The sequence below is a fragment of the Equus przewalskii genome, chromosome 16, assembly GCF_037783145.1.
Source record: "Equus przewalskii isolate Varuska chromosome 16, EquPr2, whole genome shotgun sequence".
Classification (NCBI taxonomy): domain Eukaryota; kingdom Metazoa; phylum Chordata; class Mammalia; order Perissodactyla; family Equidae; genus Equus; species Equus przewalskii.
This window is the reverse complement of record NC_091846.1, coordinates 19,465,769-19,483,454: the sequence shown is the minus strand read 5'-3', so window position 1 is coordinate 19,483,454 and position 17,686 is coordinate 19,465,769. Positions and strand designations below refer to the sequence as shown.

Here is a 17,686-nt window from a genome sequence, read left to right as displayed (position 1 = left end):
AAAGGAAGGAAGGAAATAAATCCTTGCACCAAGCCGTTTCTGGGCAAAGGAATGTTTTGCTGCTTCCACAGGCATAGTCGATAGGTCGTCGTCTATACCAGGATAAAGATTTCTGCAACACTCCAGGGAGATTCCCGCCTGTCAGAAACTGGGACTCTCCAGCGTTCGAGGCCTGCCTGCTGAGGTGCCCAAAGCGCTAGCCAGTATTTACAAGCTGCTAACAGGCATTTTATGCCCAGGATTTTTTCGCAAGCTCTTTCTACCTTTGCCAAGGCCCCAGCAACAAAGCTCAGAAGCACTCGTGTGGGAGGAGTGCAGGCTCCCGGGGCTCAGGTCTTGGGTGCTCACAGAGGAGGCAGAGTCAGTGATACACACCCTCAGGGAGGAGAGGAGGCAGCTGTGCATCCTCTCCTTCTCATAGTCTCTCTGTGGCCAGACTCCTCCTCGTAAGCCCCTCACGAGGCCACCAGCAAAGTATCCTAGTATCACTGTGAAGGGAGGACAGTGCTGAGATCTGAGTGGGAGAATCTCCAATTTCTCAGTCCCCAGAACCCCAGAGTCACCCCATGGGACCGTGTGGGTGGAGTTGTCGATCATGGCATGGCTGTTGCCCCCTCCCCTCCGTGCCCCAGGCAGGCATGACTCTTGAATCCCAGCACTCTTTCTTGCTGAATCTTGATGCAGCCGCAGAGTCATTCCCAACACAATGTACAGCTATGACTGGAGCAAGTGGGAGAGAACAAACCTGTTTGCCATCCTAGGCTACAGTGTGCCTGAGCCAGTGGTGTGGTCCCTGTGTGCCGGGGGAGCCTGCCTCTCCAGAGGGGGTCAGGCCATTCTCCTCCATGAATACAGAGTCCAGCTTCCCCCACCTGTCTGTACAGCCTTGGCTTACTTTTTTAGGCTAGAGCCTGGACATTCTTCTTGAGTCTCCTGCTCAGGAGTTAGTGTCAGGGACATTAAGGGAGGTGCTGGTTGCTGTGTGGCCTGGACTGAGCTTAGAAATGAATTCTGTTGGCTTTCAGCTGTGTTCATTTGTGTCCAAACATTAGCTTAGTGTCTGGGAGTGACTGATGAGTCATCTCTGGGGAAAGCAGGGTGGGACGGTTGCCCATGGAACGCCTTGCCTGCCCCACTGTCTGCACCTGCAGACTCTCCTGGGACCCCAGCATGGAAGGGGCGATAAAGGGCACATTGAGAATGGCATGAGACATCAAGATGAGGGCAGGATTCACAAGTTGCTCAGCCCCTGATCTTGTTCCACTGCTCAAGTGAAAATGAAACCAGAAAGTGTGCAGAGGGATGGGGCAGAATAAGGGCTTTCCCCCCTTTGCCCAGCGGAGGGCGCAGGCAGCACCTTCTTCTTATCCGGGAGGGAAACCAGGACCAAACGTGACTCTAGGTAACAGATGCCCAGAGAGTGCCTCCAAACTCAGTGGGAACTCTCCATGGAACTCACGGGTCCTGTTCTCTTAAAGCTACAGAGAGGAGAGAGCCTCTTGGTTTGAGCTGATATTTCTCACAAAGGGAGGTGCCCGTCATTGATGGCCACTCAGGGGTTGGTTTGTGCGTGCCACTGAGATAGAAGCACAATTACGCAGGTGCCACGCTCCCTCTGGGCACTGCCCCTAGAAACACACATGACAGAGTCTTTATCTAAAATTCGAAAGGATGAAAACTCCCCCGCAAGGGCAGACACACTGACAGGTCCCCCAGCTCCCAGGAACTTCAACTCACAACAACAACGAGAGGGGATATTAGCGATCGCTGTTGGGTGTCCTCCTGGTCTTCCAGACAAATGGGTTTACGGAAGGCTTCCAAACCCTAACCTGGCGTTAAGTAGATTTACTACTGTGTAGTATTTAAACTCAGAGACCAAAAAATACCTACATTAACAACACTGCATACAGCCCAGCAGAAACACACAAAACTGGTTTATGCCATCAGCAAATCACAGAGACGTACTCAGATAACCAGGGAAAGAAGCAGACTCGAGGCCAAGCAGAGACACCACACAGAGCCCACCGTGAAAGGATGGCTGCTCTCTACGATACTAGGCTACTGGGCCAGCCCAGAGCCCCCATGTAGAATCTGCTTCCTTGACCTTGGCAGGTTTTATAACTGTCCTTGGGAGGCCCGTACCTACCAGCTCAAACCCATCTATTTGGGAGTGAACAAGAGTGCTCCTTAACTTTCCTAAAAGGCAGCTGGAGTCATTAAGTAAGAGCATCTTTCTCCTTTTGATAACAAAAGCCATCGCTGCAAGCAGAGCTAAGATGTGTCTTATTTAAAGTCCATGCTCTTTCTATAACTTAAAGGTGCCCCTGGCTGGATGACAGCACAGAGGCAGCAATAGTAACAACAACAAACCTCGCTCTTGTAACAGTCATTGGAATTGCACCGTGATTTGAAAAGGTCTCCCATTCTTCACCTCCCTTACTTCATCCCCTCAAAAAAAATAATCCCTTGAAAACTCTTATGAGTGCAAAATTCCCACTCTGAAAGGCAAGAGTTTCTTCAGTCTGCTGGAATACTCAGTACATTTCGGTAGTTTCTCAAATGCCTGCAGGGAAAGTATTACTGCCTTTACAGCATGCTCTTCTCCTGCAACAATGTGCACGTGTCTGTGTTTGTGTGTGTTCATGTGTCTGTGTGTTAAGTGCATGCATACCTGTGTGCATGTGCATGAGCGTGTGTGCTGGAGGTGGTGGTCCTGTCTTCATCGACAGCAGATCTCCTCCTGGACCAGACATAGACACAACCACTGCACGGGACGAGTAAGAGCAGTACACTGTGGCTGAGCACGAGGACCCCAACTGCAAAGAGGTACAGGGTTTTCTCACGGTAATCCTGAGGCTGCTGGAAAGGTGGAATAAAATCAGGCAGGTAAACAGAAAAGACCCAGTAATTTCCCAGGATGAACCAGAGAAAGAGGAGGAAGCTGAGGATGATGTAGATATAACATTTGTGCACATTCTGCCTCCAGGGGTATGTACCATCATCATCATCATCGATCACCACGGAGTTGGAAAGAAGCCACTTCATCCTGGTGGAGTCGTACAGCAGGAGTGACACCTGGATTGTGATAGAAAGTGAGGGGTCAGAGGGCAGAGCAGCAAAGTAGGGGGAAGAGAGGGGACGGAAGGTGGGGGAGAAACAGAGAGAGAGAAATTTATTATGAAAAGTGCACACACTGGAGTTGGAAATGCTGCCAAAGAGTGAAATTTGATTTTGAAGAATTAGAACTGGCAAGAATGAAGGCGTCAGTGCTTAGTCAACATTCTCGGAGGCGTTCGCCTTTTAGATGTGTGAGTTGCTTCAGACAGATTTCAGAGATCAGTTGACTGAAGTTCATGTCTGCACCCAGAGTTTCGCGGTTGCTCTGGTTCCCTTCCTCGGCCTTGAGGTCAGTTCCTGGGCCTCCTTGGCTCCAATGACCTGCTCCTCGTCCTCCCATGACCACACCCGGGATCAATCATCAGCTGGAAGAGCCCGCCTCCCCCCAGCATCTGACAGCTGGTGCCCTCCTGTCCCACTTTCTCATTCCCTCACTCCCACGGCACCATTCAACCTCACAGAGACTTCTGGTCCTTTTATCCCTTCCATTTTCTCCCAGGCACTCAGGCACAGCCATTCTCACTCTACTGGATGGTCTCACCTCTCCCTTCTCCCATCCTGGACCTCATGGTTCCTTATCTGTATTTTTCTCTCCTAGCTCCCTTGCATTCCTGTCCTTCCACTAAACTCTCCCAGCAAAACTCCAAACCCGGGTGAAACTGCATCTGCCTTTGTGCTCCCACTGGCTCCCACTGGTTGCCATCACTACACAATGGGTGTCGTGACAAAGTCACGTCTCCAGCTGCAGGTGGACCTCCAGTATTGCTCATAGGTTCTTTTCCTTGATATTGAGTAATTCTCTCACGTTCTGAAAAGACCACTCCAAATCTTCATCACTGTACAGGGTCCACTGACCTTTCTTCCCTCTCTCTCCCCTTTTCCCTCCTAATTCATTTAGCAAACAGACTCACAACTGTGAATTTTCCTCGACTTCCTAGTCCCCTCCCTACAATTCTTTCCTATGTCCCCGCATTCTCCTTTGACCTTCTTTCTCTTGGATTTGTAAGGTGAGGGGACCTCATCGCCATCCACTTCTCTCAGAATCTTGTGACTTCAGCCAGGTCCTACATGATCCACTTCCTTTCTCTACTGGTTCTTCCTCTCCGCTGACGAACATTCTCAAGTACTTCCCGAACACAGAATCCGGGATCCTCCCCGATTACCATCATGCTTCCTCCTCCAAGCCTCTCCACCCTTCCTTTTTTTTTTTTTTTGAGGAAGATTAGCCCTGAGCTAACATCTGTGCCCAACTTCCTCTGTATGTGGGGCGCCTACCACAGCGTGTCTTAAGCAGTGTGAAGGTCTGCTCCCAGACCCAAACCGGTGAACCCCGGGCCGCCAAAGGGGAACCTGAGAACTTAACTGCTGCGGCACTGCGCTGGCCCCTCCACCCTTCTTAAAGGCAGCTGCAAACCCTCTCTCCTCCTCACACCATCCCATAAAACTGCTCTCCGATAGACCCCGATCAACTCCCTCTATCCAATTTCAGAGCATGCTCCACGTGCTCAGTGCATAGGGTCTTCTTGCCTCATTTTCCTGGGTCTCCCTGTTCCCTTTCAGATGCTCCTTTTTTTTTCTCAAGCTACCACTTTTTCAGTACCCACTTTGTATCAGACAGTCTTATGGACTGAATTTCATCCCCCCTGAATTCACATGTTAAAGCCCTGACCCCCAATGTGAGTGTATTTGGAGATAGGGGGTAGTTAAGGTTTAATGAGGGCATAAAGGTGGGGCCCTGATCCAATAGGATTGATGTCCTTATAAGAAGAGGAAGAGACACCAGAGCTCGCCGTCTGTCCGCACACACTGAGGAAAGTCCATGTAAGGACACAGCAAGAAAGTGGCAGTCTACAAGCCAGGAAGACAGTCCTCACCAGGAACAGAATCTGCTGGCACCTTGATCTCGGACCTCCAGCCCCTAGAACTGTGAGAAAATGAATGTCTGTTGTATAAGTCACCCAGTCTGTGACATCTTGTTATGGCAGGATGCGCTGACTGATCCAGACACTAAGTGCTTTGAGGCATGTTGCCTTATTTAAAACAACCGTATGGAATGCACATTACTTTCGTCACTTTAGAAACAAGGAAATTGAGGACCAGAGAGGTTAAGGAACTTGGCCAAGGTCACATGTGTAAAAAGTGGAAGGACCAGAGTGTAACACCAGGTTTGTCTTCAGCCAATGCTGGCATCTTTCCCACCAAACTATTCTGTGTCTCTGCCTCTTCCATCGGCTTCCATCCATGGTGACCCTCAAATGTGGCCCAGGCCCTGTCCTCGGCCATAGTGCTCTCCCTCTGCATGATCTCTGAGTGACCCCACCCACCTACAGGCTGATGGCACCCAAGTCTGCAGCTCCCTTCCAGAACTTTCTGCCCAAACTTCAGACTCATGTGAATTCAACTGGGCAGCTCCACTGAGTGTTCTCAGGCCCTCAGGCTCAGTATGTTGAAAACACAGCTCATCATCTTCCACATTCCACTCATTTGATGACGTTGTCCAACCAGCAACCTGGGATGCTCCCTGCTGCTCACCTGTGTACCAACCAATACCCACCCTGCTGGTGTGCCGCCAGTAATTCTCCCCTCACTAGAGGGGAAGGGCAGGGTCCAGGTTTGTTTTGTTCACCGCTGTACACCCAGCCCAGTGTGTGTGGGCCTGGCCTATTACAGAAGTGCTTGATGTCCCAGCAATGGAGCAGCTTCTCATCTGCCTGCACGGACTGTGGGCTCCTTCTCTCTGAGGCCATTGCTCATGCTATCCTCTCTGCCTGGAACCCCTCTGCTCCCCAACCTGACTCTTTCATAAGCATCCAGATAGAGATCACCTCCTCCAGGAAGGATTCCAGGACCTCGCTGTGCTGGATGAGGAATCTCTCTTCTGGGTTTCCACAGCCCTCCACGTGTATCTCTACTATTTCGCTACCACACTCTATAGTAATTACCTGTTTCTGAGCCTCTTGTTGAAGGGATGGGGGCTTCAGAAAAATAAGGACTAAAAATTGACCTTTGAACTTGGAAACGTGGAGGGGCCATTGAGACCTCAATGAGAGCAGCTTCAGCAGGGTTATGGGGGTGGAAACCCCATTGCAGAGAAGCAAAGAGAAGCTGAGTGGTGGGGAAGCCAGTGTACTCAACTCTTAAGAAATGTGAAAAAATAAGTAAAAAAAGAAACTGGGCTGAGAAAGGGCACTCAGGAGGTATTTCTGTAAGTGAAGAGGCACCACTGAAAATGTCTGAGTCGAGAACTGCTGTAACTGCTGAAGCCACAGTGTGGTCCCCCCACAAGGGACCAGGGGCAGGGAGCCGAGGGCAGGAGCCTCAGGACCCTTCTCTTGGCCCAGGGTGAGTATGTGTACATGCTGTGTGCATGTGTACGTGTGTGCCCACTCATGTGCCCGCTCAGGTGTGTCACCTGTTGCCCTGGCTACCTCTTGCTCTTCCAGACTCACAGACTCGGGGTGGGAGTAAGTAATCGCTGGGGTAGCCTGGGAGGTCTGTCTGCTCAGCACAGGGTAAGTCTCAACTGGGGAACCTTCCCCTTTCCACCTCCTCATGGCTTTCCTCCGTCACAACACATGGCTCAAGGCTCAGGGATGCCCTTGGCTCGTTCTCTCTGACCCGAGGCCCCAGGCATCTTCCCCACTGTCTTCTCAACCCCTGACAGTTTCTGTTTGCCCAGTCGCTGTGCAGTACACTTATGATCAGGAGCCAGGTTGGACAGATTTTCCTTTCTGTTATCTGAGCATGTTTCCACCACACAGGACATTATAACGTGGACACCTGCACCAGATGCTAGAGGACCTGGCAGGAGGCCCCTCCATCCTGTGAGGAACCCCAGGAGACTTTCCTGCTACCGCCAGGCCATTTCATAGGCCTGGTCAATTCCAGATCCCACGGGTCCTTTCTTCTCCCCACCCACCCCCCAACGCCTCCTCCAGCCTCCTTTTCTCTTCTCTTGGACGTTTCCACCACTTGCTGTCTCCAGGTAGCCAGAATTCCCAAGTGTGGCCATGGAGTGAGAGTGTGTCTCTCCTGTCCTTACGCATCTATCAAGTCAGGAGCACAGACTCCAGTCCTTTGAGCAATACCTTTGCTAATAATTCCTGGGGGACAAAGACCATCTCACTCCTGGTGAATGGTTCCTGGCTCCATCCTGACACCCTTTGAAACTCTGCTCCCATTTTATTACACAAAGAACCACCATCCCACCCAACCCTGACTGGCCTTCCCTCCGACAAGGCAACCACGACAGAACCCATGTCTTCTTTGCTCAGAAATCCCTGTTCCCTGTCTTCCCTTTGTCTAGCAACGTGATTGTTGATGTCTTTTGAAAGCCAAACCTGTTTATCTGCTCTTGTCTAGATTCTCAGGCTCCCCACCTCTCCTAAGGTCAACCTCATGGCACCCCAACCCATGGAGAACTGGGCTTCAGAAAAAATCCTTCGATAACCCAGATCGTGGCAGATTGGGGAGAGATTTTGAGTCCGAGTTAAATAAAAGGATAGGACAGAGCCAATAGATGTGGCAAATTGCATTCCAAATCAGGGCAGTGAAGCTGCTGATGATATCAAGAGAGATGGAGAGCAGGGCAGGGAAATTGGTGATAATATTGAGGGAGATCCATTTCCTTCCTTGATATGCATGATGTCAAGACAGGGAGCCCCAGCTGTACCTTTGAGTGGATGATGATCTCACGCTTGGACTTGTCGCATTTAAAATTCTGGATGGAAATGTGGGTAGCGGTGACCAGCCGGAAGGTGGACTCAGAGCATGGCGGTGAAGAGTGAGAAGTGAGGGCTGGTGATGGAGACCTGGGAGGTATGTGTGCAGAGGTGAGAGTGACGCCAGGAATGGGTGTGATGCAAAGGGAGGCCCCGTGTTGGGGTAAATGCCTGATGCACATTGTTTTGATTAATTCTCCCAGCAACCTGAGGTGAGAGGTGTTAAATTAATATGTGCATAGATGGGAGGGCCAAAACTGGAGTCAGCAGGCCAAAATGTCAACAGCGAGTTTCTCTGGGTGGTGAAACTTACAGGTGATTTTGATTTCTTCTTTGTGCTTATCCGAATTCTCCTATTTTCTGCAATCAACAGTTACTACTTATGAAAAGATAGCAAAACCTAAGTAAAAGTGGTTCGCCCAATGCTTAGCCCGTATGACCTCATTTCATACTCATACTAACCCAGGAGCCATATACTATTATCCTTGGTTCATGGAGGAGGACACTAAGGCTCAGAGAAGTTAAATCACTTCACCTAGGTCCATAGCAAATAAAAGGATGAAATGGGTGTCAGTCCACACCTCTGACCACCGTCTATACCACACTACACTGATGCTTAAATCAGAGGATGTTAAGGCAAAGGGGTTCTCTCCTATGCTGGGAGGGTGCTCCCGTTTGGCCCAAATGCCCAGGTTTTCCAGGAATAAGACTTGCAGCCTGGCTGGGAGGCAGAACATTTCCGTAAGAGGAAAATGAGGGTTTAGAGGAGTCCAGAGAGCCACCTTCATAGAGTTGACTCGTGCAGGGCTTCTTGGAAAGGGGGGCATACTCCAGACCCCTGTGAGCAGGGAGAGGTGAGAGGGATCTCCTTGGAGTGGGAGTGGTGCAGCAAATGTGAAGGGTTTGGGGAAGAGGAGAAAACCAGTTTGACTGGAGCAGGGCAGCCAAGGGGCACTGTGAGGTCAGTCAAGTGTGGGTTGAACACCAGCTCTGCCGTTTACTCCGTGTAAACTCAAGAGAAGCAACCTCTAAGCCTCAGTTTCCTTGTCTGTACACTGGAGCTGACTGTACAGTCTAGGTTCTGGTCACTTACCACCCATTTCCCTTCCCAGCAGGGCTCCATTCCTTGAGGGATGTCCCCATCCATCACATGTCTACAGGAGCACAAATCCTGGTACCTGCCCTCCCTGGATGCACCTTCCCCACGCTCTGTCACACCAGGTGGCAGCAGGACACCCCAAATCCACGGGTCTGGCTCCCCTCCCAGGACGGGTTCTTGGGCACAGGGACACCCGGAGAGAGCAGCAGGCTGGGGCTCACTCCTCTCACTGCTGGCCCCGGAGAAACTGTAGGTAGGGCCCTTGCCCAGCCTCTCCGGAGCCACCTGGGTCCCTTCTCTTGCACCGACCTTTGAAGTTGTGAGCTCTTCCAATAAATTACCTGTTGTGTTAGCCAGAGTTGATTTTTTCGTTCCTTCCTGATACAAGTACCTGCCTTAAAGGGGTGTTGTGGGGACTGAATGAGTCCAAAATGGGAACAAGTAGCACGTAAGTGCTACTGGGTGGTGGCAGTTATCACTAAGCAGGGGGATACTGGAGATGAGGTGGAGTGTGAGGTAGATAAAGGGCCACTAAATCAGTGTTTTTGAAAATTTCTTCTAACAGATCCCTTGTAACAAATCCATTTTTTTTAGCTTATGTCCTTAAGTATTAGAGCCTTTATTTTTTTTCATTTAATTAAGATTTTAAAATTTCAGCCTATTGTGCATACATGTTTTATCTTTTGACCCCCTTTACCTCCCGTCCCCCACCTCTGGCAACCACCAATCTGTTCTCTGTATCTATGAGCTTGGTTTTTTCTTGTTTTTTTTTGTTTTTAGATATCACATATAAGAGAGATCATATGGTATTTGTCTTTCTCTGTCTGACTTATTTCACTTAGCATTAACGCCCTTGAGGTTCATCCGTTTTGTTGCAAATGGCAAGATTTCATCCTTTTTTATGGCTGAATAATATTCCATTATATATATATACACACACACACATATATGACAACTTCTTTATCCATTCATGGACACTTAGGTTGTTTCCATGTCTTGGCTGTTATAAATAGTGCTTTAATGAACAGCACTGTTGAGTTAGTGTTTTCATTTTCTTTGGATAAATACCCAGAAGTGGAATTGCTGGATCACATGGTAGTTCTATTTTTAATTTTTTGAGGACTCTCCATGTTTTCTGTAGTGGCTGCACCAGTTTATATTCCTGCCAACAGTACACAAGTAACAAATGCATTTTACCTCATGACCTAGTAACTGGGTGACCATATGTCCTCATCGGCTCAAAGAAGTCCTGGTTTATGCTATTTTCCTGGCATGATTATTCTTAGAACCCCCTTGTACTCTCAAATGTGCCCCAGTAGATCATAAATTATATGGTCAACTTACCTAAGCACATGTGTATCACACAATACTTAACTTACTGGGAGACACTCTAATATTCTCTATTTTATTTTGTTTAAGTGGTCACAAACTGCTAAATTCATTTCATAACCTTCTAATGGGTCTTGATCCTCAGTTCTTTTGGTAACACTGGGAAATGTCCACTTACTTCTAAACTTTCTCTTCAATAAAATACAATATTATGGTGCTATCTGATGCATTCCAGAAAAGATGCTGAGCATCACTATGCAGTGTTCTCAGGGGTCAATATGAACCCTTGGCATCACTGGTGAACTTCTCCATCTGGGGGCTCGATAAACCTGTTTGCTGTTGTTCTCATGGTTATGGACTCACTGTGTGTTACCTCGCTATGACAAACAGAAAAATTTAATTTGGTTTCAAACAGTTTTAGACTGCCAGGAAAAAAAATCAATGCTGTTTATTAGGGCCCTAGTTTGTTCATTAAAATAAATTACCTTTGGGTTCTGGGCTGGCTTTCATAAAGGAAAAGTTTGCTGTTATTAAGAGGAACAGACCCCATGGACTGTAACATCTCTAAAGGAAAGTTCCACTTTGCAGCCTGATGATGAAGTAGTTGAGTGAGGGAGGGTGGGGCAGAGGTGATTACTGCTGAAAACTTTGCCCTTGTTTTGAGCATCTCTATGGCACTCAATCCATCAGAGCCTTCCCCTAACACTGTGGGGCCACGGGGGATGTGCAGCCCCGTTGAGCTGAGAGCCTTTGGGTTTCCTTGGAGCTAAACAGAGGCCCAGGTGGATCCCATGGGGATGTTGTTATAGGAAGGATCATGTATATTTGTACATTCTGGAACATTGTCCACCAGGCTGCTGTCAGGAGATGAGGGCATTAGTAGTGAGGTAACCTCAAAAGGCTCCACATGCTTGCCCCAAATCAGACATGTTCCCCAAGACAGAATTGAGCTTGTGGCTACTGATTGCATGGGAAAACAGCAATCTTTAAGACATTCCTTTGATGTCTTAGATCAATAGCATGACCAATGCCACTGATCAGCATTTTTGAAGGCCCCAAGCACCAGAAGGAAGCTGTCAAAGGAATCAGACAGTGGGTCCAAATGAAATTTTATATATGGCATTCTGAATTTTTTTTCTTGTGTCATTGCTTCATTTTTATGAAACCATTTTGGAAAAACAGTACTTGTGTTTTCTAGCTTTTGATACAGGAAGCTTTGGGGTGGGTTTGGTTGGTTGTGAAGGGTCATTGAAAAATGGAGGTAGACCTAAGGTACTTTTGGCAGCTGTGACGTTTCTGTGGGCCAGGAATTTTGCCAACTTAACTGCAGGTTATGCACCACCCTGGATATTTCTTCTTCAGTTACGTTTCCTCTTTAAACAGATGTCTATTCAACCCCTGAGCAAATCAGCTCCCTACACTGACATAAGCTTGAGAGTCATGAAGAAGCACTTCCAGCCCCAAACATGAGAGTTTGACGTTTGATTGATGACTGCAGCCAATTAATTCTATGCTAGTCAATTGAGAACTAGGAGCTATAGTTAAAAACAGAAATTAGAACTGCTAAAGTCAAACACATTTTAACCAAATGCAAACTCTACTGCCTTACACAGGAAACTCTTTTAAAAGAAGCCCAGAGGAAAGCTGCAATTACACCGGCTGAAGTCAATGGTCTAATTGGCAGTTGGTAACACCTCTGCGTCAACTGTTGTTAGACCAGTGTTAGCACACTGAACTCGGGGCAGCAGGAGGGAAGCTGTTGCAAACATGCACAGCTCTGGGTGAGTGCTCCTCATCTGGAAAGATCCACATCTCTGCTCCAGGCCTTAGAATCCACCTCACCCTGTCGCTCCAACAACCCTGTGCTTAGGGAGCAGTTGTTCTGGCTCCCCTGTGAGTAATAATTAAAGGATGCATTCCACAGTGCCTGTAATGTAAATTTCTACACGATCTACAAACAAAGAATAAACATACTTTACCATTAAGGCCCTGACGATCCCACTCACTAGCAAATATAGAGGAATGCAGGGCTGGATGGGGTCATCCTCCAAAAACTTCACTCCTACAAAGGAGAGAGAACAGGATCGGAATGAGAGAAATGCGTTCAAGAGCACAATGCCCGTTAAGAAGATGAATTAAATGTCTACAAGAGCCAAAATGTTCACCACATAAACCATACCTCCATCCCCCGCTTGGGGAGCCTCAGTCTCCCCGGCTGCCTGATCTTCAGGATGGTCAGTGGACTGAACAGCAGTCCAGCAGACACGAGGCAGAGCAGTGGCCAGATGTCACTGCACCTTCTGTCTGAGTGTTAACTGGCTACGAGTGTGCTCTGCTTTTACGAAAAGCCAGCGTATGACAACTCATGTTTTCAATGACTCATTTTACAAAAGCATTCAAAGAATCCCTTTCAATATCCAGGTCCCTTGATATGCTTAAAAGAAGATTCAGTTTATATGTCACGTTCCCGAAATGCATCCACTGTGTAAACTGAGGCTCACGTTTCCTCTGCTTCCAGGGCCCAGGTGGCCTGGAGGAGCTGGCGGAGCCCTCCGTTGTGTTGGTCACAGGCACCATGTTATCATCGTTGACCAGGTCACTCACCTGACCCCAAGCTGGGAATCGTGCATTTACTGACATATCCTTAGCCACTAGGTTTGGAAAACTACCAAATCAATTGACCCAGACCCACGTTCTTTCTTAATGGTAATTTTGCTCCCCACAGCAATGCTTTCTCAGCTTTTCTCAGGTCCTTGTCTTCTAGGCCTATTATTAACCACAGGTGATAAATTATTTAAAATATAAGAAAGAAATGCCTATTTTCCTCAGTGACCAATCTGGCTCAAATGACCAGGTGTCAGAGACATTGATGGCTCAGCAGCTGCCCTCACATTTCCCAGTCCCCTTGAGGGTCCCCAGGGCTGTGAGACTAGTTCCAACCAATGGGCTGTGGGACACCTTGGGGCCAAAGCATTTCAAAACTGACACATGATCCTTCGTTTTCTCCTCCTGCTCTGACCACATGGAAACCCTGAGATGAGATCTTTAGAGTACTGAGTCATCTCATCTCCAGAGGAGTCCCCTGGGGTCCTGCAGAGGCTCTTGATCCACACTGGAATTTGCATGAGCCAGAAACAAACCTTTACCGTGTTAAGCCACTGAGATTCCAGGATTAACTTGTTAACGCAGCGTAGTTAAGATACCCTGACCAGTACACTCGTCAACAGAGCCCAAGACAAGGGATGTTCATTGTAGAACCAAAGTCTTCTGTTTAAAGGACGCGAAGTTTTAGCTTTGACTTAACATTTTATTTCCCATGAATCCCTTGGTTCTTAAGCAAAGGATGTAAACCATTTTTCTATGACTGCATCATGTTCCATTGAAATTAAAAAATTTCTAGGTAAACAGATACCCACAAATTCAGAGCCCCAAACAGAATCAAGTCTAATCTACACGTTGATCCAATCATCAGCCTATGGAGGCTTACCTTCCTAGACAGCACTGATGTTTGCTAACTCCGTCATTAGATGGAAATACTTTCCAAGTCTCTACACAACCTTCTCACACAAACGCCTTTAAATACTTGATGCCAAATTTGTCAGATATGAACTGCCTTTCAATCCAAAACCTAGCTGTGAAATGAACATTGAGTAATGACTTATATGTCTGCTCATTCCTAGTGAATAAAAACAGCTGCTGCGCACAGGAGAGTCAGTCAGTGCACAGATGGCTTAAAAGGACCCTAATACACTTAATAAAAGTGTCTTTCCCCCTGTGTTCTGCACGTATTGCTCAGGACCTACACTCCATCTAGATTTTCTTTCTGTCTGATCTGCAGTATCACCATTAACCTCTTTAGGCTTAGAACTCGCCCCATACGGTTGATAACAACCACAAGAGGGAGTGTTTTTCTTTGGCGGGGGCAATATTATGAAGGCTTTTAAATTATTTTTTTTTTACATTTTTTATTGTGATAAAATATATTTAAGGAAATCTTTACCATTTTAATCATTTTTAAGTGTGCAATTCAGTGGCACTAATTACATTCACAATCTTGTGCAACCGTGGTCACTATCTACCCCCAAAATGTTTTCATCACCCCGAACAGGAACTCTTTAACCATTAGGCAGTAACTCCCCAACACCCACTTCCCACAGTGGATGGAGCGATTTTAAGACCAGGTCCATGGGAATTGCCATGTGGGGTCTTACCTCATTTATGCAGCCTTGTTAGTGAGTGAATTGTTCCAGTTAAGTTCATTTTCCAGATAACTTAGCCACAGGCTCCAAAAGCATTTTTTTTTTTACTCGATAAAAATCTATCTTTTTCTCGATAGATTTTTTACATAGGACATTTTCTTAAGGGAACTCGACTTCCTAAGCAGGGTATACCTAACATCTGATGAATTCTTCTCGATAGATCAGAGCCATATAATCAGTGTTAGTTCTAGACCTGCACTGTAGTAACAATAGCCTCAGGGCCTATCGAACTAGTTGAATTGTTGCCCTCACACTAAAGGGCCCCAGACGAACTTGGTTTTTGTTCTGTGCAGACTTTAGAATTTTGTTCTGCTCTTTTATTCCCTGTCAAGTCGTCAGCTTTCACTTGTTACAAATCTAAGAGTACTGTTTTTGTATGTTTTTGCTTTTTAGTGATGTGTTTTTTTGAGTGAAATTGACATAACATGAAATTAACCATTTTGAAGTGAACAATTCAGTGGCGTTTAATGTATTCACAAAGTTGTGTAGCCATCATCTCTATCTAGTCCCAAAACATTTTCATCACCCCAAAATGAAACCCCATAAGGAAATTTAACAATTTTTTTTTTCAAGGAAGATTAGCCCTGAGCTAACTGCTTCCAATCCTCCTCTTTTTGCTGAGGAAGACTAGCCCTGAGCTAACATCCGTGCCCATCTTCCTCTACTTCCTATGTGGGACGGCTGCCACAGCATGGCTTGCCAAGTGGTGCCATGTCCACACCCGGGATCCCAACCAGCGAACACCGGGCCACCGAAGCGGAACGTGCGCACTTAACTGCTGCGCCACCGAGCTGGCCCCAGGAAATTTAACAATTAGGGTACTGGGGGTTTTTTGCAACAACTCCTATGCCCTTGTTTTTCTTTTTCTCTCTTTTTTTAATTGAGGTAACATTGGTTTATACCATTATATAATTTTCAGATGTACAAAATTATAACTCAACTTCTGTATATACTACAGTGTGCTGACTAACAAAAGTCTAGTTGCCATCCATCACCGTATAACTGACCCCCTTTACTCTTGTTGTCCTCCCCACACCTCACTTCCCTTCTGGTAAAATCACTGGTCTGTCCTCTGTAGCCAAGTGTTTGTTTTATTTTGTTTGTTCATTTGTTTGTTGTTTGTTTTAGATTCCACATATGAGTGAGATCATACAGTAATTGTCTTTCTCCATCTGGCTTATTTCACTTTGCATAATGCTGTCAAGTTCCATCCATGTTGTCACAAATGGCAAGATTTCATCTTTTTTATGGCTGAATAATATTCCTGTGCATATATATCACCTCTTCTTTATCCATTCATCCATCAGTGGGCACTTAGGTTGTTTCCATGTCTTGGCTACTGTAAATAATGCTGCAATGAACATAGGGGTGCATATATCTTTTCAGATTAGTGTTTTTACATTCTTTGAATAAATACACAGAAGTGGAATAGTTGAAACATATGGTAGTTCTATTCTTAATTTTTTGAGGAATCTCCATACTGTTTTCCATAGTGGCTGCACAAATTTACATTCCCACCAGCAGTGTACGAGGGTTTCCTTTTCTCCACATCCCCTCCAACACTTGTTATTTCTTGTCTTTTTAAACAATAGCTCCTATATCCTTTACATTTCTGCTCCAATATGCTGTGAACTTGACACCTAGAACTCCAGGCTTGCCAGGCCTCTATGTAATCGGGGGTGCTTGGTTCTGTGCACAGAGCTCAGGGGCTCCCATCAGCAACATTCAAGGGCAGGAGTTTAACTTCACTGACGTGACCATGAGTTTTGCCTGCTTGAGAAGCTCCCCCCTCAACACCCCCCATACTTCACACTTGCGGATAATTGAGGTTGTTGAATATGTGTGACTTATGGAAGTATTTATTCATTCATTCAGCAAAAAAGCATAGCGCTCTTCCACATTACCATAGCATGAGGTGCATTTTCATACTGCTCACGACAGGCTTCCTTCCACATGGGAACAGAGGAGCTGGGAAGGGGCCTTGAGAAACCTTTGGCCCAGTGGCTCCCAGCCTGGGCTGGAGGTAGCAGAGTCATCTGGGGACAGACTTTTAAGGGCAGATGTCTGTCTCCACCCCAGACATACTGCATCAACACCTCCCAGCGCAGGGCCCAGGACTCTGTCCTTTAAAAATGTTCACCAAGTAATTCTGTTTTGACTGACACGTGTTTGGAAATCATCGGTCTGGCCAACTCTTCCTGGCACACATCTTAGGTTTAAAGATGAAGTGCTGTCATCCTGAAGCCTGACAGGGCTGACCTGTGGCGTCCAGCAGCTCAGCAGCCAACTCACCTGTGAAGGCCCTGGACAACAGCAGAGCCAGGAAGGCGAAGAGCGCAGAGACGAAGCTGGCTGCAAGCAGAAGGAGCAGGCACTGGGTGAGGACAAGCTCTTTCAGTTCCTTTTCTCTGCAGTTTACTTATGAGTTCCGGGAAACGTGACCTTCTCTCAAGTCAGCAGCCCGCAGAAGTCAGCAGATGGCGGGAGGTCACCGCCTGCCCGCGGCTTCAGCGTGAGAGGGAGGGGCTGTGCAAGCCAAGATGCGCATCTCTGAGAGAGCTGAATGTCTCTAATGATCATGTTGCCAATTCTAAGGCCCAGATTTCCCGCCCGACCTCTCCAAAGTCTGACAGCTTCTAGAAGAGGAGTTTATAAACTGCTGCTCTGCCAGGGCCAAGATGCTGGAAGCCACCAGCGTGAACAGAGCCAGGATCAGCCCTGTGCTTCCTGGGAGCCTCTACCCACTGCAGATGGTTCTTCACAAGAGTCACTGACAACTCACTTTTTCACTTAAGGAATTTGCTTCATGAAATCTATTTCTCTTTCTGTTTATTTGGTTATATATCCAATAACACAGGATATTACCTCATCTACTAAAACTTCTTACTGACACACAGTGGAATAGAGCCCTGAACTAGATTGGTGTCCTTCTTCCCATCCACACCACCAACTCACCTTTCTGGCATTAGGGAAGGACAGAGGCATGGGAGTTAAACAGGGCTGGGTCCAATCCTGGCTCTGTCACTGATTAGCTGTGTGGCTTTGGGTGACCTCCTGAAGCCTCATTTTCCTCTTCTCTAAGATGTGTTAGCAGATGCACACACGAGCTTAGTAGATGGCAACTCTTAGGATTAGGCAATTACTTCCCCTCGCTGGTTCTT

The 17,686-nt window shown here is 47.1% G+C and overlaps 1 protein-coding gene across 1 annotated transcript; it reads right to left on the bottom strand.

Moving 5' to 3' along the window:
* Window positions 1-2,090: 2,090 nt before the first annotated feature.
* Window positions 2,091-3,060, bottom strand: TMEM272 (transmembrane protein 272). The gene has a single exon (XM_070578131.1). It carries the CDS (start codon window positions 3,043-3,045, stop codon window positions 2,656-2,658), a length of 390 nt encoding a protein of 129 aa, XP_070434232.1. The 5' UTR covers window positions 3,046-3,060; the 3' UTR covers window positions 2,091-2,655.
* Between the last annotated feature and the right edge of the window lie 14,626 nt (window positions 3,061-17,686).